Raw genomic sequence first — 20,988 nt, 5'->3', positions numbered from 1 at the left:
CTGGAATGCCACACTATTTTTCAAAGAAAAAAAAAAAAAACAAAAAACACAGCACCTGGGCGGGGGCGGGGGGCAACTAAACTTTAGTTAGAATTTAGGAGGGACTAGAATGCCAAATTCTGGTATACCAGGGCATGCATGAACTTGAAAATCAAATGATTCTTACCTACCAGTGGCACACTAAGAGAACTACGCATCTCTGGCGTTTATATAAAATCCTTAATGTTCCATCTCAAGACAATGCATTCTACACTAATGTGGGATTTAACTGAATATAGTTCTAAGTTAAGTCCTACCCCAAAACCTCTTTAAAGAGGTCTATGATCAACTAGAATATAATTACAGGGCTAGCCTATCAACTTCAAGAGCTGCAATACAATGAGATACAAAACCGGAAACTCACTAACTGCAAGCAATTCTTGTTAATCTCAGTACAAAACCCAGGAAACAGTGTCATAAATGTAAACCATGGGCTTCCTTTTACTGCGCTATTTCTGTGAACGTGAAAATTTATATAATTAATATTTCTATCAGTCAATTTTAAGTGGTTTTCTAAGGGCATGCTATTTCAAAGATTCTCATTAAAAGAGTAGTTAAAGAATGATGGGTAAAATATCTTTTTAGGGGGAGGCAGGCATTAGGCTTAGTTACTGGGGCACCACTTGCAATGCCCACGTGCCATACTGGAGTGCTGGGTGTGAGTTCTGGCTCTGTTCCCAACTCCAGCTTCCTGCTAATGGGTGGTACCCTGGGAGGAAGCAAGTGATGGTGCAAGCGCTGGGTGCTTGCTGCCACCTACATGGAAGTCCAGGATTGAGCTGCGGGCTCCTGGCTTCCTCCAGGCCAATCCCCAGCCGTTGAAGCCATTTGCAGTGGATTGAAGCCCTTGCCCTTGTGCGCGCGCGTTCGCGTGCTCTCTCTCTCTCTCTCTCTCTCTCTCATCTGTCTCTCTGCTTTCCAAATAAATTTTTGAACTTACTTTTAAACACCTTTAAAAATATTTATATGATTATAAACAAGCTAAAATGCATCCTGAGGTATGGTTGCTCCAGTTAAGATTTAAATAAAAAAAATTACTTCCATAGGAGCAGATATAATGGCATAGAAGCAGCCTGGGATGCCAACATCCTGTATCGGAGTGCCTGGGTTCAAGTCTCTGCTCTGCTTCTGATCCAAGCTGCTATTCATGCGCACCCTGGGAGGTGGCGAGTAATGGCTCAAGTAGTTGGGTCCCTGTCACCCATGTGGAAACCCAGATGCAGTTGCAGGCTCCTCACTTGGGCCTGGCCAACATGAATATTTGGGGACTAACAAGTGGATGGAAGATCTGTTCCTCTTCCTGTCTCTGTGCCTGTCAAACAGAAATAAATAAATAAGCCCATCTTTAAAAATTACTTCAATAATATTTAGAGGGATTTGAAAGATTAAAGAGATATAATTTTATGAAGATGCTTCACAGATCAGCAACTTTCCTAATATGTAAGCCAGTAAATTTGCTTTGGCAAAAGTACATGTTGATAAATCTTCCCAGATATGTTGGCTGTCGATTGATATGATAAGATGTATTTTATTTAAAATTAGGATTGTCTTGAGCTTGGTGGGTTTAATTATTTGTAATTACCCAGCTCTTGTCAGCCTGTGGCCGTTCTATGACGTGGTATCCACTGTGTGGGTCAGGTTCAACTGTATATCTTCTCACACACAGATTTAATGTGCTATTGATGAAACCATTACTCGAACCAAATTAAAGTCTGGGCTGATGTATTGGTCCACAGGGAACTATCAGACATGAAAGAAGTAATTAGTATTCATTACTCCATACTCCACAACATGCCAATTATTAATGAACTTCAACTTTTGGACTATGCTGTATCTATCAGAAGCATTTCTCAGACATTCATTATTCGAGAAAATACTAACACAGTTTTCAAGAAGGGCCCCAAAGCAAACAAGTAGAACAAACACACACACTGCAAATAGCTGAACACTTGCTGAGGGTTGTGTCTTTCTTGTAGAAGTTTGCAAGTGCCTTCCCACCTGTGTTTGAGGCATGTGATCAAGACACTGGGGTGGACGAACCAGGGTTACAATCCCTGTGGGATCTTCTCTTTTTTTCTCGCTTTCAATAGCAGCTTACCTTACAATGTAATAAAGAAGTGTTTCTAATCTCATAGGTAATCACATAGAGTAGCCCATAATTAAGAGGACAGAAAAATCAAGGCAAGTGCTCATTGTTGAAGATCGGAACAAGAAGATTCATCATAAAACTCTCACGCTTGTGGATCTGTTTGGGATGTGCTCAAGGTAAAGTCAACTATTTTCTATTACTGCCACAACAGTACAAATGAGTATCTCTATTACTAATCAATGCCATATCAATGTTTCCCCACTGACTTCTTTCACTTTGCTTTCTCCAAATTTTCATTCTTTGCATTAAAGGAAGAAAATGATTCCTGTTTCTACCAATCTATTTTTTTTTTTGATAGGCAGAGTGGCCAGTGAGAGAGAGAGACAGAGAGAAAGGTCTTCCTTTATTTATTTATTTATTTATTTATTTATTTATTTATTTTTTTTTGACAGCCAGAGTGGCCAGTGAGAGAGAGAGAGACAGAGAGAAAGGTCTTCCTTTGCCGTTGGTTCACCCTCCAATGGCCGCCGCGGCCGGCGCGCAGCAGCCGGCGCACCGCGCTGATCTGATGGCAGGAGCCAGGAGCCAGGTGCTTTTCCTGGTCTCCCATGGGGTGCAGGGCCCAAGCACCTGGGCCATCCTCCACTGCACTCCCTGGCCACAGCAGAGGGCTGGCCTGGAAGAGGGGCAACCGGGACAGAATCCCGCGCCCCGACCGGGACTAGAACCCGGTGTGCCGGCGCCGCTAGGCGGAGGATTAGCCTAGTGAGCCGCGGCGCCGGCCAAAGGTCTTCCTTTTTGCCGTTGGTTCACCCTCCAATGGCCACCATGGCTGGCGCGCTGCTGCCGGAGCATCGCGCTGATCCGAAGCCAGGAGCCAGGTGCTTCTCCTGGTCTCCCATGGGGTGCAGGGCCCCAAGTACTTGGGCCATCCTCCACTGCACTCCCGGGGCCACAGAAGACAGCTGGCCTGGAAGAGGGGCAACCGGGACAGAATCCGGCGCCCTGACCAGGACTAGAACCCGGGGTGCCGGGCCACTAGGCGGAGGATTAGCTTATTGAGCCGCGGCGCCGGCCACCAATCTGTTTTTCAATATCCCCTGCAAGTTTTATATGTATGAACATTTTTAAAAAGTTCCTCATTTTCTTTAAGCATTAAAAGGAGGAATAAAGTTCACTTTCTTTTAACCTTTTATAAACAAGACTATTTTTATGACTTAGAGCCACCTGCAATGCCGTCATCCCATATGGGTGCCGGTTCGAGTCCTGGCTGCTCCACTTCCGATCCAGCTCTCTGCTATGGCCTGGGAAAGCAGTAGAAGATGGCCCAAGTCCTTGGGCCCCTGCACCCACGTGGGAGACCCAGAAGAAGCTCCTGGCTTCTGGCTTCATATCAGTGTAGCACCAGCCATTGCAGTCATCTGGGGAGTGAAGCAGCAGATGGGAGACTTCTCTCTCTCTCTCTCTGTCTTTCAAATAAATTAATAAATCTTTTTTTTTAAAAAAAAAAAGACTCATAATATCCACACTTATTTTTTCATTCAAAAATCAGAGTAGAAAAAGTGGGTGAGAATAGTCCTCCCAGGAAGAGGTGGCTGATGGTACTGAACACAGGAATGTTTTAGATGACAGAAGATTCCCCAGCTCGGTTCTCAGCAGAGTCCTCACCTCATGCACACTATGGGTGACTGTGCACATTTATAGACACTCTGGAAAACAGCTGGGCATTGTTTTCTAAATTTTACTGTGCAAACACGCTGCAGCCTAACTACTCCAGTCCAGAGTACAAACTCTGAAGAGCCTCTGCTGTGTGTGTCTGTAGACATCTGTAGGAACTTTCAGTGCTAGTCATGGCAGCCAGCTACATGACAGCAGAATATCTGAAAGGAGCCTAAATATTCTCCGACAAGAATGTTAGATAAATTGAAGAACAGTCATATCATTGAATATTGTAGCAATAAAAATGAAATAGAGCTAAAAGCAATAATATACTCTTAGAAATATATTTAAACTCATGACTTTATAAACAAATGATGACACTGAAGTTGTTTTTTAATTCTGAAAGATGATTAAAGAGGCAGACACACTCACACAACACAGCAACAGAGACAGAATAAGAGAGAACATGAGAGAGAGGAGGCAGATACAAAGCAAGCTCCCACCTGCTCTTCAAATGTGTAACTGGCCAGGGCTGGGCGTGGCTCAAGTTAGGAGCTGAGAATTCAATCCAGGTCTCCCTGTGGGTGGCGGGAACCCAATCACTGGAGCTACCAGTGCTCTCCCAAGGTGGGAGCATCAGCAGGAAGCTGGAGTCAGGAGCTGGAGTGGGATGGTGCACCCAGCTACTCCAGTGCACCCAGCTACTCCAGGGTACCCAGCTACTCCAGTGTGGGACACAGGTGTCTTTCCTGGCATCTTAACTTCTAGGCTCATTTTCCCTGCCCCCCCCCACCCCCGCATGATGGCATTTTTATAAAGCCCCAAAACAAGTCAACCTGAATACTCTACTGCGGAGAAAGAATGATTTCAGATAAAGTAACGATGAAGTCATGAGCACAGTACAGACTACTGAGGAGCAAAAGCAAGACACACAAAGGGACTTGGAGGACATGGCTGGTCATCTGAGTGGCAGATACATATATGCCTAATTTCCTGTTGTGCTTTATAAATTGTCCTTTTGTGTTTTTTAGGTAATAGAATAAAAAAAAAAAAAGAAGAAAAACAAAAGTCTCTACTCCTCCTAGAAGCAACTGAATATACCAAAGACTAAGACCAACTCCTTCCCTCTGTACCCCTCCTTCCTGCTGCCCTGTTTAATGGCTCCAGTCATGGTCTGGTCACACCTCCCATGTCCAAAAGACAATGTCTCAGGGGCTGGCACTGTGGCGTAGCTGGTAAAGCTGCTGCCTGCAGCACCAGCATCCTATATGGGCCCTGGTTTGAGTCCTGCCTGCTCCACTTCCAATCCAACTCCCTGCTAATGCACCTGGGAGAGCAGTGGCAGATGGTCCAAGTGCTTGGGCCTCTGCACCCATGTCGGAGACCCAGAAGCAGCTCCCGGCACTGGACTGGCCCAGCTCTAGCTGTTGTAGCCATTTGGAGAATGAGCCAACAGATGGAAGACATCTCTGTCTCTCCCTCACCTCTGTCAACTCTGCCTTTCAAATAAATAAATATTTTAACAACAACATCTTCTGCAAGAGCTCTGGCTTAGTATCTGATTAGTAGTCATAATCACCCACATAGTGTGCCTATCATTGTGTGACTATTCAAGGGAAAGAACACATAGGAAACACCAATAGATATGGGTTCTTCATTAGTATTTTTGCCTCACCATGTAAGAAAACATAAACCCAGAAAAACAGGTTAAACAACTACCCCAAATCACCCAGCTGGAATATAGCAAAGATTTGAACCAATGTTCATATTACTTCTACTCTAACGTTAGTTTATAACAACAAAGTCATCTATAATCTCTGCCTCTCTTGAAAGACTCGAAAATGCACATGTACCTAGTTTAAGACAGTGGATGGAGCTTTGTACTGATCTTCTTTGCCATGCCAACTCTTATGGAAATGATGGAAAGATAGACATTAAAAGAAAGAATGAATTCAAAAATCATGTTGGAAAATAAGAAAAAATATAATGTGCAAAAAAGAAAAAAAAATGAGGCATTGGTGGGGCGGGGTACCATGCTGTAACAGGTTAAAGTGTTACCTGTGACACCAGCAACCCTTATCAGTGTGCCAGCTCAGTCCCGCCTACTCCATTCCTGGTTCAGCCTCCTGCTGACATGCCTGGGAGGGCGTTGGAGAATGGCTTAGGTACATGGGCCCCTGCCGCCCACATCGGAGACCAGGGTGGCGTTCCAGGCTCCTGGCTTCTAGTGTTTTGTTTTGTTTTGTTTTGTTTTGTTTTGTTTTACAGGCAGAGTGGACAGTGAGAGAGAGACAGAGAGAAAGGTCTTCCTTTGCCGTTGGTTCACCCTCCAATGGCCACCGCGGCCAGTGCGCTGCGGCCAGCGCACCGCTGCTGATCCGATGGCAGGAGCCAGGTACTTCTCCTGGTCTCCCATGGGGTGCAGGGCCCAAGCACTTGGGCCATCCTCCACTGCACTCCCTGGCCACAGCAGAGAGCTGGCCTGGAAGAGGGGCAACCGGGACAGAATCTGGCGCCCCGACGGGGACTAGAACCCGGTGTGCTGGTGCCGCAAGGTGGAGGATTAGCCTAGTGAGCCGCGGCGCCGGCCTGGCTTCTGGTTTTAACTTGATCCAGACCTGGCTTTTGTGGCCATTTGGGGAGCTGCCCAGTGGATGGAAGAGCTCTCTCTCCACGTTTCTCCCTCTCTCTCACTCTGCTTTTCAAATATACAACCAAACAAACCCTGAGGCGTTAAAGAAAGTGATAAGGAACCTAATGGGTAAAAATTAGCAAAACAATTCACACAAGGAGAACTACGAGTGACTGTAATGAGTATATTCTCCTTAACAAGGACCAGAAGCCCAAGATAGAACAACAGTGAAGGAAGGATTCTGTTCTACTGGCTTCATCGTGCCTTGTCTCCTGTGTGTTCTGTGATTTCCGTCTGTGAGTTAATGTTCTTCAGAAATACACAGTTTCGATTACGACATTATTCCCAAAGGACTTCTGTTTCTGCCCAATTTATAGGTTAGGACCCACCTGGGGCCACTTTAAAATAAGTTACTGGCATGAGGCTTTCAGGATATACAAGTAGTAAAAGGTCATCTTGTACACTTCTAAGAGGGACAGCTTTGGGTTAGAAATTTGCAAGGGATAATTTTCCATCTCTTCCCATTGCCAAGGTGGAGAAAGAAGAGTTTCCCCACTGTAGCACTACCTTTTTCTTTCCTGTTCATTTTTTAAGCTCATTTTCTCTTAAACAGAAAGTATGGGCCCTGGAGGTTCTAGCTTCAGACAGGAATCTACGAAGATGACATACCTGGAGCCACAGTCAGCCTTGCCCAAACTTTGCATATTCAATCGTCAGTTAAGCCCATCAGGTTCTAGCAGGTTCTAGCAGGTTCACTCAGGAAGAAAATCAGTATTGGTGCCCTTTGTTTCCCTGAGCTTTTGCCTTTTAGTACACTGACTTTGGTCAGCCCAGTAATACATCACAAAAGACATTTGAAACATATTTTAACTAATGCATTTTGTTGTCTTTCAGTATTTAGACAGCCAATTTTGTATAGTTCCAGAAATAAAAGTTCAAGTTCTTATTATTCTATTTCTATTTTGGTTAATCATCTCTTAAAAATATATCTATTTATTTATTTGAAAGGGGGAGGGTAGGTCTTCCATCCACTGGCTCACTCCTCAAAGAGCAACAAGGGCCAGAGCTGAGCAGATCCGAAGTCAGGAGCTTCGTTCAGGTCTCCCATGCGGGTGCAGGGGCCCAAGGAGTTGGGTCATCTTCTACTGCTTTCCCAGGCCCTAGCAGAGAGCTGGATCAGAAGAGGAACAGCCAGGACTTGAACCAGCGCCCATATGGGATGCCGGCACTGCAGGATTAACCCGCTATGGCATAGCACCAGCCTCTAATAGGATTCTTATCCACAGAGAACTTGTAATCAGTTCAGATTTGTAAGAGTAGGGCCAGTGATGTGATATAGCACTGACAAATGGTACCAGCATCCCATATGGGTGCTGGTTTGAGTCCTGGCTGCTCCACTTCTGACCCAGCTCCCTACTGATGTGCCTGGGAAAGCAGTGGAGAATGGCCCAAATCCTTGGGCCCCTACACCCATGTGGGAGATCCAAATGAGACTCCCGGCTTCAGCCTGACCCAGTCACGGATGTTGTGGCCATATTGGGAGTGAACCAGCAGAATGGAAGGTCGCTCTCTTTTGCTCTCCCTCTCTCCACTTCTCCCCATAATTCTTTCACATAAATAATCTTAACAAAGATCTGTAAGATCTGTAAGAGTGTAAAAAAACGAAACATCTGAACATATTTTGAGGAGGACAACCAAAGACAAAGTAGCACAGGAGAGAAGAAATGCCCTACGTGTGGGAGCCATCAGCTATCACAAAATTAAATTTCCACTTGATCTTAACATTTTTTTTATTAAATGGTAGTTACATTCTGTTTTGGAAAGAAAAGTTGGCAAAATAACACATTATAGGTTATTTGTGTGCCTAAATAATGCAAAAATGAGGTTGTGAAGGGAAATCAGGCACAGGAAAGAGCTAAGATCCCGAGGGTGTCACAGAGGAGCTGCAGGCCACATCACAGACAGGCATGAGAGAATTCTTAGGGGGCTCTGGAGCAGAGAAGTGGTGACAGAAATGACATGAGGAAGACGATGGTGGTGCCTGTCCCAGCTGGAAATGAGACTGCAAAGAGAGGACGCACATACATAGACCCCCTCTTTCTTCCTCCTCAACACGCTGTTTGGATTCCACTGCAGGTCCCCAAAGCTGTAGGGCTTTTCCACGTGTCTTGATATTTGGTACAGGGTTCTCAGTCTACGATTCTCTTCTCCTACCTGTGTACCTTTCAAATGCCCACTCATCTTTTCATGTAATCAGGTCTAATTTTTCCCATAACCCGATCCAAGTTTCCACTGTGGAATGGATGACTCCTTGCCCAGTATCCTTGTACAATGCCAGTGGCACAGCATTGCTTCGACTATTTACTGGTCTGTCTTTCCCTAGGAATACGTAGTTTGCTAAGTATTGGGTCTGTCCCTCATCACACCTGGAATCTGCAAGCCCCCAGCACAATGCCTGGCACACAGCAGTGCTCAGAGAGGTCTATTCAATGCCTGGTAGGATACAGACAGACTCCACTAGCACAAGTGGTCTCTGGGGAAAGAGACTTTGAAGTCACCCGGGTGGGAGAGAAAACTGGAAAAGCTGGGGATATAGATTTAAATAAAAAAAGTGCCTGTTCCCACAGGTAAGAATTTCAGAGCCAGCTTTCTTGGGGTAACAACTACATGTATGAAACATGATTTGTTAAATCCTTACAGATCATCTTAAATTTCCTTGGCCTTTTATGCTAATGCTGGAGTTATATGATCAGTTTTATAAGGCCTAATGGAGAGAACATATTTAGTCAATATTAGTATGGGGTATGAGTTTGGGGAAGTTCTGAAATCACACATCTGTGAAAGAAAAGCAATAAATTATTTTGGCCTAATATGTCAAATAAAGACAGTGCTGTCAGTAAAATCTGTTTCTAAAATCAAAGACCTCAGGAGTCCTCACTGATATCTTACAATCATATAGGGGGGTGGGAATCATGATTCAAATGTATCAGTCTTTGGAAATTTCAGATTACCCAAATATATAATGGCATTTCCCAAAGTCCACGGAAAAATGGAAATAAAAGATAAGTTCATTGAGGTGCAATTGTTTTTTTTTGTTACCAGGCATAGATTAATAATACACTTTCCATGAAGTTTTTGGAGACTCACATCAAATTTTCTGCACCTGAACTGTAGCTCTAGAAAGTTGAAATTAAAGCTCAGAGAATATGCATTTCCCTGATAAAAACTCTAGGTCTTCATAATAGAGCCAGAGCCTTAATAACAAGGATTTTACTTTAGTGACATCCAAGATTTTCCACTGCATTTTTAATACATCAGACACAGCTGCAATTATATTTATGTTAAGAGTTGCAGTTTGTCAAGTGGGTTATTAGATTGTTCTAAATGCGTGTCTGGGTAAATTTTGGTTTATTAAACAATTACAAGTTGTCAGTCACTCTAAGTGGATTTACTTGGTGACTGGTATGATAAATAGCACACTCAGTGGTTAGAGATTAGGAAGTTAGTCCCCCTGAAGTAGGTCTGGTACCATTTAAGCTGACAGGAGTAAGCTCGTGATGAAAAAGGAGACAGACACCTTCGAGGCAGAGAGTGGGTGTTAAAAGAGAAGGAGTTTGGGAAGTTCTGAAATTATTGCTCTGGGAAGAAAAAGTGAAAACTAGAGAGAAGGAGCGCCAGTGGAATCAGGCTGGTGACTGCACTCTTGTGAGTGAAGAGACAGGAGCCCTGGGATGCCGTGGTCTCCCCTGGGCCCATCCGGGCTTGGCCAAGAGACATGATGGCTGCATCTGATCTTTCAAACATTTAAAGTGAAATGGAGACTCCTGGCTCCGGGAGAAATGTCTTCTGTGATCCTGTTAGAATGTTCTGGAAAGTGCACTGTCCCAAGCAGAATGGCGGCTACTGAGAAAGCCACAGATAACTCCCTTTGGCTATGCCCAGGGCATGGTGATCCACACTGCTGGGATGGGGATGACTCAGGGACCATGGATGAATTCTCTCCTTTTGAGTAGTTGGATGTATATTAGAAAAACTAGAGATAGCCCAGGAAACTCATGATTTTATAGATGCTATTACTAGAGAGTGGTCAAGTGAATTTAAAATCTATTTAAAGAAAAACATTCAGTGAATAAAGTGATACACAGACAGGGCAGCCATACTCAGGGTCTTTTGCAAATTGCTGAAGTTAGAGAAATGCTGGCATAGAAGAAAAAAGGGGTAATAATCCTCAGGTTTATGACAAAGCATGTGGTCTTAAGTCAGCAAGTGGGTAAAACAGATCTAAATCCACCAAACTGGTAGGCCAGAAGTCTTACTTCTACTGAAGTTGCTTGTGTCTTGGGTGGAGGTGCCATGAAACGGAAATTTAGAGATAGCACCAAGAAGACTTCAGTACCTAGTAATTTCATGGTGAGCATATAGAACCCCTAATAGACAAAACCAGAGAAGATCCTTACCATGACACACTGCAGTCAGATTTTCCACAGTAACACACAAAGAAAAGATTCTAAATGTGCACAAGAGAAATGCCAGATTACTATCAGAGGATTTCCAGTTAGACTCACAGCTGACTTTTTTTTTTTTTTTTTTTTTTTTTTGGACAGGCAGAGTGGACAGTGAGAGTGAGAGTGAGAGAGAGAGCGAGAGCGAGAGTAAGGTCTTCCTTTTTCCGTTGGTTCACCCTCCAATGGCCACTGCAGCCAGTGTGCTGCGGCCAGAGCACTGTGCTGATCCGAAGGCAGGAGTCAGGTGTTTCACCTGGTCTCCCATGGGGTGCAGGGCCCAAGCACTTGGGCCATCTTCCACTGCACTCCCAGGCCACAACAGAGAGCTGGCCTGGAAGAGGGGCAACTGGGACAGAATCCAGTGCCCCAACTGGGACTAGGACCTGGGGTACTGGCGCCGCAGGTGGAGGATTAGCCTATTGAGCCACGGCGCCAGACAACACAGCTGACATCTCATAAGAAACCCTATAGGCTAGTAGAGAATGAGGAGACATAGTCTTAAGTCCTAAAAGAAAAAACTGTCAACCCAGAATACTGTACCCTGCAAAGCTTTCATTTATGGATGAAGATGAAATAAAGACCTTCCATAACAAAGAGAAATTGAAAGAATTTGTCACCGCTCATGCAGCCCTATAAAAGATGCTTAAGGATGTGCTATACACAGAAACACAGAAACATGGTCGTCATTACGAGAGAAGGTAAAGCTAGAAAATCTCCCAGTAAAAGTACAAAGGAAATTCAAAGTAAACAATAAGATTATTTATGGAAAAATGGCAGGGCAAAGACATTACTTATTGATAGTCACCTTGAATGTAAATGGCCTCACCTCTCAAGTTAGAAGATACAGACTGGCAGAATGGATTAAACAACAAAACCCATCTATTTGCTGCCTACAAGAAACACATCTCAACAACAAAGATACATGCAGACTGAAAATGAACAGATGGAAAAACACATTGCATGCTAATGGAAAGCAAAAAAGGGTAGTTGTAGCTATCATAATATTAACCAACATAGACCTTAACACAAAAACTGTTAAAAGAGACAAAGAAGGGAACTATGCAATTATTAAGGGATCAATTCAACAGGTAGATGTGATTATAATAAATGTCTATGCAACTGGCTATTTAATGGATCTAAAGGGAGACATAGATTCTAATACAACAGTAATGGGAGACTTTAACACCCCACTTTCAGCAATGGATGGATCAATCAGATAGAAAATCAACAAGAAAACAACAGAGCTAATTGATACTATAGACCAAATGGACCTAACAGATATCTACAGAACTATTTAGCCCTCAGTTGCAGAATACACATTCTTCTCACCAATGCATGGAACTTTCTCTAGAATAGACCACATTCTAGGCCATAAAGCAAGTCTCAGCAAATTAAAAAATTAAAATTATACCATGCATCTTCTTGACCAGAATGGAGTGAAGCTGGAAATCAACAACTCAAGAATCTCTAGATCATTTGTAAACACATGGAGACTGAATAACGTGGCTCCTGAATGAACAGTGGGTCATAGAAGAAATCAAAAAATTTCTGGAAACAAATCAAGACAATAATATATTATATTTAAACATAGAATAAAACAAAAGCAGTGTTAAGAGGGAAGTTTATAGCAATCGGTATCTACAAGAAGAAATTGGAAAGGTACCAAATAAACGAGTTATCAATGCATCTCAAGGACCTAGAAAAATAACAACCAAACCCCAAATAGGAGCTGTAGGAGAAAAGAAATAATTAAAATTAGAGAATAAATAAACAAAATTGAAACAAACAAAAACAATACAAAAGATCAGTTAAAGGAAGAGCTGATTTTTTGAAAAAATAAACAAAACTGATACATCATTGGCCCAATTAACCAAAAAAAGGGGAGGGGGGAGAAGACTCAAGTCAATAAAATCAGAGATGAAAAGGAAATGTAATAACAGATAACACAGAAATTAAAAGAATCATCAGGAATTACTACAAAGAGCTCTATGCCAACAAATCAGGAAAACTAGAAGAAATGGGTAGATTCCTGGACACATACAATCTACCTAAATTAAGTCATGAAGACATGGAAACCTAAACAGACCAATAGCCAAAACAGAAATTGAATCAGTAATAAAGACTCTCTCAACAAATACAAGCCCAGGACTGGATGGCTTCATTGCTGAATTCTACCAGATATTTAAAGAAGAACTAACTCCAGTTCTCAAGCTACTCAAAACAAATGAAAAGGAGGGAATCCTCCCAAACTCCTTCAATGAATTGTGCATCACCTTAATTCCTAAACCAGAAAAAGATACAACAGAGATACAGAACTATGGACCAATTTAGCTGATGAACATAGATGAAAAATCCTCAACAAAATATTGGCTAATCAAATCCAACAACACATCAGAAAGATCATACACATGGACAACCTGGGATTTATCCCTGGTATGCAGGAATGGTTTAACATTTGCAACTCAATGTGATATATCACATTAACAAACTGAAGAAAAAAACCATATGATTATCTCAATACATTCAGAGAAAGCATTTGATAAAATACAGCACCCTTTCATGATGAAAACTCTAAGCATTTAGGTTTAGAAGGAACATTCCTCAACACAATAAAAGCAATTTATGACAAACCCATGGTCAGTGTCCTGCTGAATGCGGAAAAGCTGGAAGCATTCCAAATTGAGATCTGAAACCAGACAAGGATGCCCACTCTCACCATTGTTATTCAGTGTAGTCCTGGAGTTTTGGCCAGAGACATTAGGCAAGAAAAAGAAACCAAAGGGATATAAATTGGAAAGGAGGAAGTCAAACTATGCTGCAGGAGCCCATACACTTGGGCCAGCTTCCATTGCTTTCCCAGGCCACAAGCAGAGAGCTGGATTGGAAGAGGAACAGCTGGGACTAAAACTGGTGCCTGTATGGAATGTCAGCTTGGCAGGCAGAGGCTTAGCTTACTATGCCATAGTGCCAGCCCCTAAGAAAGAATTTTTAATGTCAATACCATTCACAATAATGACAAAAAATATAAATACCTTGGAGTAAATTTAACCAAGGATGTCAAATATCTCCATAATGAAAATTATAAATCATTAAAAAAGAAATAAAAGACACACCAAATGGCAAAACCTTCCATGTTCATGGATTGGAAGAACCAATATCACAAAAATGTCCATACTACAAAAAGCAATATACAGATTCAATGCTAGTCCAACAAGATAATAAGGACATTCTTCTCAGATCTGAAAAACTATGCTGAAATTCATGGAAACACAAGAAACCCCGAATAGCTAAACTAACGTTATGCAACAAAATAAAGCCAGAGGCATCACAATACTAGGTATCAAGACATACTACAGGGCAGTTATACTCATTACAGCCTGGTACTGGCACAAAAACAGATATGTAGACCAATGGAACAGAATAGAAACTCCAGAAATCAAGCCACACATGCACAACCAACTTGTTTTTGACAAAGAATCAATCCCTGGAGCAAGGAAATTCCCTTCAACAAATGGTGCTGGGGAACCTGGATCTCCACATGCAGGAGTATGAAACTAGACCCCTACCTTACACCTTACACAAAAATCCACTCAAAAGGGATCAAAGACCTAAATCTCTGACCTAATACCATCAAATTACTGGAGAACATTGGAGAAACTCTACAAGACATGGGTATAAGCAAAGACTACTTGGAAAAGACCCCAGAAGCACAGGCAATCAATGCCAAAGCTGACAAATAGGGTTACTTCAAGCTGAGAAGTTTCTGCCCTGCAAAGAAATCATCAACAAAGTTAACAGGCAACTAACAGAATGGGAGAAAATGTTTGCCAACTACGGGACTGATAAAGGGTTAATATCCAGAATTTATAAAGAGCTTAAGGAATTCAACAAAAACAAACAATCCAGCTAACTAGTGGGCAAAGGCATTTTTCAGGAGAGGAAATTCAAATGGCAAACAGACACTGGAAAAAATGCTCAGGATCACCAGCCATCAGTGAAATGTAAATCAAAACCACAATGAGCTTTCACCTCACTCCAGTTAGAATGCCTCTCATACAAAAAAAATCAACAAACAACAAATGTTGGTGAGGATGTGGGTAAAAGGTACCCTAATCTACTGTTGGTGGAAATGTAAACTGGTCCAACTACTGTGGAAGACAGTGTGGAGATCATTCAGAAAGCTGAATATAGACCTACCATATGACCCAGCCATCCTACTCCTGGGAATTTACCCAAACCAAAAGAAATCACATATGAAAGAGTTATCTGTACCCCATGTCCATTGCAGCTCAATTCACAATAGCTAAGATATGGAACCAATCCAGATGTCCATTAAGTGTTGGTTGGATAAAGAAATTGTGGTATATACATACTCTGGAGTAGAGTACTACTCAGCTGCTGAAAAAAAAATGGAATCCTGTATTTTGCAACAAAATGGGTCTAACTGGAAACCATTATACTTAGTGAAATAAGCCAGTCTCAAAAGAAAAATAACAGATGTTTTCCCTGATCTGGGGTAACAAAGTACACAAAATGTAAAGTATTGGAGTGAAATGGACATTTTGAGATTCAGTGACTGCTTTTCTTGATACTATTTGTTGAACTCTTTTACTTAGTGTAGGGTTAACCTTACAATCATTAAGTAAAGTGAAAATATATCTTTGTAAAAATTAAGAGCGGGAAGAAGTGAGGGAGGAGGAAGAAGGGTTGGATTATTGGTGGGAGGGAAGGTAGGGAGGGAAATATCACTAAGTTCCTAAATCTGTATATATGAGATACATGAAGTTTAAAAAAGTTAAATAAAATTTTTAAAAAAGAAACAGAAGCTGATGATCAGATTCATTTAGCAGATAATCTATGTGAAAAATACTTACATTCCTTTTTTAATCGTGTTCCTGCCAAGCAATGGATTCAGCACAGGATCTACAGTTTCTTCAAGGTTTTCAATTAAGATGACATCACCGAAGGCCAATGCAGCTTCAATGGCATTCAGAAACCTTCCAATGCAGTCAAAGTTGAGATTACAACATATAAGTGAGCACATGTTCAAAATTACTAATGTGATTAGAACTATTTAATGTATATATTTTAAATGGGACAGACTCAGGAGATAATTATTTCATGAAGTAGGATTCTTCTCTAGCTAGATGACAGAAAAATTAAGCATCAGATTTTAGGATAAATTAAAAAATATATATATTTATTTATTTGAAAGGCAGAGATAAACAGAGAGAAGGCGAGAGAGAAAGAGATCCTCCATCTACTGGTTCATTCCCTTAATAGCTACTGGGACTGAGCCAGACCGAAGCCAGGAGCCAGGAGCATCATCTGGGTCTCCCATGTGGGTGCAGGGGCCCAAGGACTTGGGCCATCTTCCACTGTTTACCCAGGTGTATTAGCAGGGAGCTGGATCGGAAGTAGAGCAACTGGGACTTGAACCAGCATCCATATGGCCTTTAAGTTCAGTCATGTAAAATGGTGAGCTGTTGTTTTACCTTACTCTCTTCACCAAAATTACTTTTCTACAAATAGTCAGACAAGCAGGGCCTACATTTATCTACACAGCTACAAATATTCTTTATTTCACTATACATGTGAAAAGAAGATGGAGGGGTCTAGTTTTGTCCCCTTGCCATTGCAGTCATTTGGAGAGTGAACCAATAAGTAGAATAGTCTGTTTCTTTTTTTTTTAATTAAAAAAATTTTAAGCAATTTATTAATAACAGATTTTCAGGGTCATAGCAAATGCGTGATGATTTCTACAACATAATTCTTATCCATTCTCATGTTAATGTGATATTAGTACAGAGAGAATAGATTCAATGGAGTGTTATTTATTTGAAAGAGTTAGAGAAAGAGCAAGGTCTTCCATCACTGGTTCACCCCCTAGATGGCCACAACCGTCAGTGCTGGACCAAGCCAAAGCTAGGAGCTTCTTCCAGGTCTCCCATGTAGGTTGCAGGTGCCCAAATACTTGGGGCCATCTTCTACTGCTTTTCCCAGGCGGATTAGCAGGGAGCTGGATCAGAAGTGGAGTGGAGAGGACACAAATTGGCACTCATAAGAGATGCTGGTGTCACTATGTCGCAGCATCAGCACCATCTTTCTGTCTCTCTGCATCACATATAAATAATTTTTTTCACATGTGACCTGTGAAACTTGAGGAGGAAATTAAATTGGGGCCAGCGCTGTGGCACAGTGGGTTAAAGCCCTGGCCTGAAGTGCCGGCATCCCATATGGGTGCTGGTTTGAATCTTGGCTGCTCCACTTCCAATCCAGCTCTCTGCTATGGCCTGGGAAAGTAGCAGAAGATGGCCCAAGTCCTTGGGCCCCTGTACCAGTGTGGGAAACCTGGAGGAAGCTCCTGGCTCCTGGCTTCGGATCGGTACAGCTCCAGCCATTGCGGCCATCTGGAGAGTGAACCAGTGGATGGAAGACCTCTCTCTCTGTCTCTACATCTCTCTGTAACTCTGCCCTTCAAATAAATAAAATAAAATAAAATAAAATAAAATAAAATAAAATAAATTATCTTCAGGCATCCAATGTTGGGATTTGCAGCCAGGTCAAGATCCCACAATAATATATATTTAGAAACATGACTTCTAAACATTATTAAGGCAATACCTGCAGTTGGCTATTCTTCTGTTACCACGTACCAAATACTTTGAAGAAGGGTCATGTCATGTTTCCATTCTGGGCCCAAAGAAATTTCTATATTTATACACACATTTTTGCTCTCACACAGCATGGTTGTTCTACCTTTCAAACTAATTTCTGCTTCAGGAAGTTGGATGCCAACAAAAACACCCTTTCAACAGAGAGCACAGGCAGATAAACAAACAGCGCCAATGTCAGAGCTCAAAGTGGCAAAGAGATCTCACAAATGCCCAGAGGTTCAACACATCAGGCTGGGCTTCTACAGCCTGTCAATGGAGTCGGACTCCCAGAGTTCACATACCCCTTCTGGCCCACATGTGTCACTTTCAGGTTAGCACCGTAGTGACTCTTAATCCACTTGATCCCCTGCTGCTGGGGGTCTATCATCAGGGGCCAGCGCTCGCAGTGGGTAAGGATGGTGGCATTTTCCGTGGACATTCTGTCACTGGGCAGCCCTTCGTTATTCCAGGCGGCAACTGTGGCGTCATCCATCAACATGGCAATCACGTCCAGGCCTTTGGTTATTGGGATGGAAGTCTTTAGAAAAAATCAAAGCAGAAGGCAATCAACCGGCAGTTTGGTAGAGGAAGTCTCCATATGACAGACAAGAACACAAGAGACCAAAGCCAAGAGAAGATGGATCCACACTGATGCACTGAGGACTCATAGAGACACCACATGACTCTCACCATGAACTACAACTTGACCCGGAAAACCCAACACTCTACCTCTCAGAATTCCACCAAGTATGGGATTAGACATCTGGTTTATTAACTGCAACTATGTGGGTTCACCTGAAAGGGACTTTGCACTGTACTTGAGTGTACAGCTACTGCACGGAGGTGAGAATTCAGACACCAGGAACAATGGGAAGACACCAGCAATGTATCTGCCCAGGGAGCACCATGCACACAAGCAAGGCTGAAATACAGTGCCGGGATTAGGCATTTCTTGTTTATTTTTTCAGGCCAGCACTACAAAGAGATGACTCTGGGATGGGTCAATGACATCTTTCCAGGCCGCTGGGGCTTCATCAGCGCATCTGTTGTCCTGTGGGACCTAGACTATAGCCTCAGTCCCGAGAGTGAGCTGCCCGTGCCTTGGCTGCACTGCCACGCAAGGTGCTGTCTCCTTTGAAAGAGAGAGACTGAGACTGAGATGGAGAGAGTGGGAGTGGAGCAACGGAGGACCGACTTTCCAAATAAAGCAAAAGAGTGTGGGAAAGAATTCATCCATCCACTCCTTGGGTCACCAAGCCCCAAACATTTATTGAGTACCTACTGCATGCACAAAACATTGTCTAGAGACACCAAAAGAAGCAAGATGAATGAAGAGCTAGCCCCATGGTTTGGAAGGGAGCCAAGATGGAAACATGACTACGTGAGAGTGCAATAGGTGTTCTACTGTGGCCAGCAGGGGGCGCTGCAGCAGCAGCAGGACATTGGTTTACTGAGAGGTCACAGAGCTTCAGCAAACAACAAACAAAATGCTAAAAAGATTCCCATAGTAGGGCTGGGATGCAATTTGATATCAATATAGGAAAAGGAATACACTATTCCATTGCCCCTAACTACAATGTTGTCTAAAGAATAAATCAAGGGGCGCTGGTTCAAGTCCTGGCTGTTCCACTTTCAATCCAGCTCTCTGCTGTGGCCTGGGAAAGCAGCAGAAGATGGCCAAGTCCTTGGGCCCCTGCACTTGAGGGACCTGGAAGAAGCTCCTGGCTCCGGATTGGCGCAGCTTTGACTGTTGCAGCCATTTGAGGAGTGAACCCACAGATGGAGAACCTCTCTCTCTGTCTCTGCCCCTCTATAGCCCTGCCTTTCAAATAAATAAATAAATATTAAAAAAAAGAGAGAGAAACTAAGATGTTTGGCCTAGCAGTTAAAATGCTAACTGGGACGTATAGAATAATATCTAGGTTTAATGCTAATTTCTGGCTCCTGGCTTCAGCTTCCTGTTAGTGCAGTACCAGGTAGGCTGCAGAGATGGCTCAAGCAATTGGGTTCCTGCTACCCACATGGAAGACCTGGATTGAGTTCCAAGCTCATGAGGTGGGCCATAGCCCAGTCCTGGCTGTTGTAGGCACATGGGGAATGCCATTGATGGCAGCATTTTCTTTCTCTCTTTGTTTCTCTCTGCCTCTCATATAAGCAAAAACTGAAAAAAAAATTTTTTGAAACATAAGGCAAACCTTACTTCCTAGCGATATGTACAATGAATCCAAGTATCTGACAAGATATAGTTTCCTTGAAGACATTATGATTTGTCTTTTAGAATAAGCATCTTCTATGAGCCAGGGGCATCTTTTCCTACTTTCTGCTCAATACAAATAGCTTGAAACAATTCAAGGCTTTTTAATAACCTTGATTTCTGAAGTTAAAAGGACTAACAGAAGCAGAGCCTACAAGCCACACGCCCAAATTTAATAGCTTGAACTGGTTGCGCGTCTACTCTGTGCTGAGCAGAGTGCTGGGGACCAACACACAGCAGCGTCCCCTTTCTCTTCTCGTCAGGTTGACTGAGTAGAGGAAATAGGAACAATGTAGTTCATTTGGGAGAACGTCATAAATATTGTGAGTGTTTGGAGTCAGACTTTCACAGCAAAAATTGCTGGCTATTTTCTGTACCACACTGCATTCAAACAGGGAGTTGTGTGACCCCATATAGAACTTGCTTACTGAATAAAATATTTTTCGAGATTTATAAATATAAGCCTTGCTTTCACAATTTTTTTAAGATAAATTACTTTGGGGTGGGGGTGGGGAGAGGAAGAGAAGGGGGGAGAGAGAGAGAGAGAGCAAGCAAATGCTCTTCCATCCTCTGGTCATTTCCTAAAAGCCTGCCACAGCTGGGGCTGTGATGGGAGGGAGCTGAAGCCAGGAGCCAGGGCATCAATTCTGGTCTCTTAGGTGGCAGGGACCCAAGTACTTAAGCCATCGACACTGGCTCCAAGAGTCAGTGTGTGTGTGTGTGTGTGTGTGTGGGTGTGTGTAAAATATTTAAAGATTTATTTATTTTACTTGAAGTCAGAGCTACACAGAGAGAAGGAGAGGCAGATACAGAGAGAGGTCTTCCATCCTCTGGTTCACTCCCCAATTGGCTGCAATGGCCAGAGCTGCACAGATAGGAAGCCAGGAGCCAGAATCTTCCCTCGGGTCTCCCACACTGGTGCAGGGGCCCAGGGACCTGAGCCATCTTCTACTGCTCTTCCAGGCCACAGCAGAGAGCTGGATCAGAAACAAAGCAGACAGGACTCGAACCAGTGCCCACATGGGATGCCGGCACTGAGGGCAGCGGCCTTACCCACTACACCACAGTGCTGGCCCCAGAGTCACAGCATGTTAGCAGGAAGCTGGAGTCAGGAGTTGGAAACAGGAAGCAAACCCAGGCACTCTGAAGGGGGA

General features: G+C 43.0%; 1 protein-coding gene across 1 annotated transcript in view; it reads right to left on the bottom strand.

Moving 5' to 3' along the window:
- Positions 1-20,988, bottom strand: part of DNAH11 (dynein axonemal heavy chain 11) — a gene marked incomplete in the record, with an annotated part of 360,436 nt that overhangs the window by 61,845 nt on the left and 277,603 nt on the right. Inside the window, 2 exon segments of the mRNA XM_070059638.1 lie at positions 15,799-15,921; positions 17,883-18,118. Coding sequence (XP_069915739.1) covers positions 15,799-15,921; positions 17,883-18,118 — 359 coding nt within the window.

This window comes from Oryctolagus cuniculus, chromosome 16 (assembly GCF_964237555.1).
Source record: "Oryctolagus cuniculus chromosome 16, mOryCun1.1, whole genome shotgun sequence".
Lineage (NCBI taxonomy): Eukaryota > Metazoa > Chordata > Mammalia > Lagomorpha > Leporidae > Oryctolagus > Oryctolagus cuniculus.
Note: the sequence above shows the minus strand (reverse complement) of the source record. Positions and strands in the feature narration are given on the sequence as shown.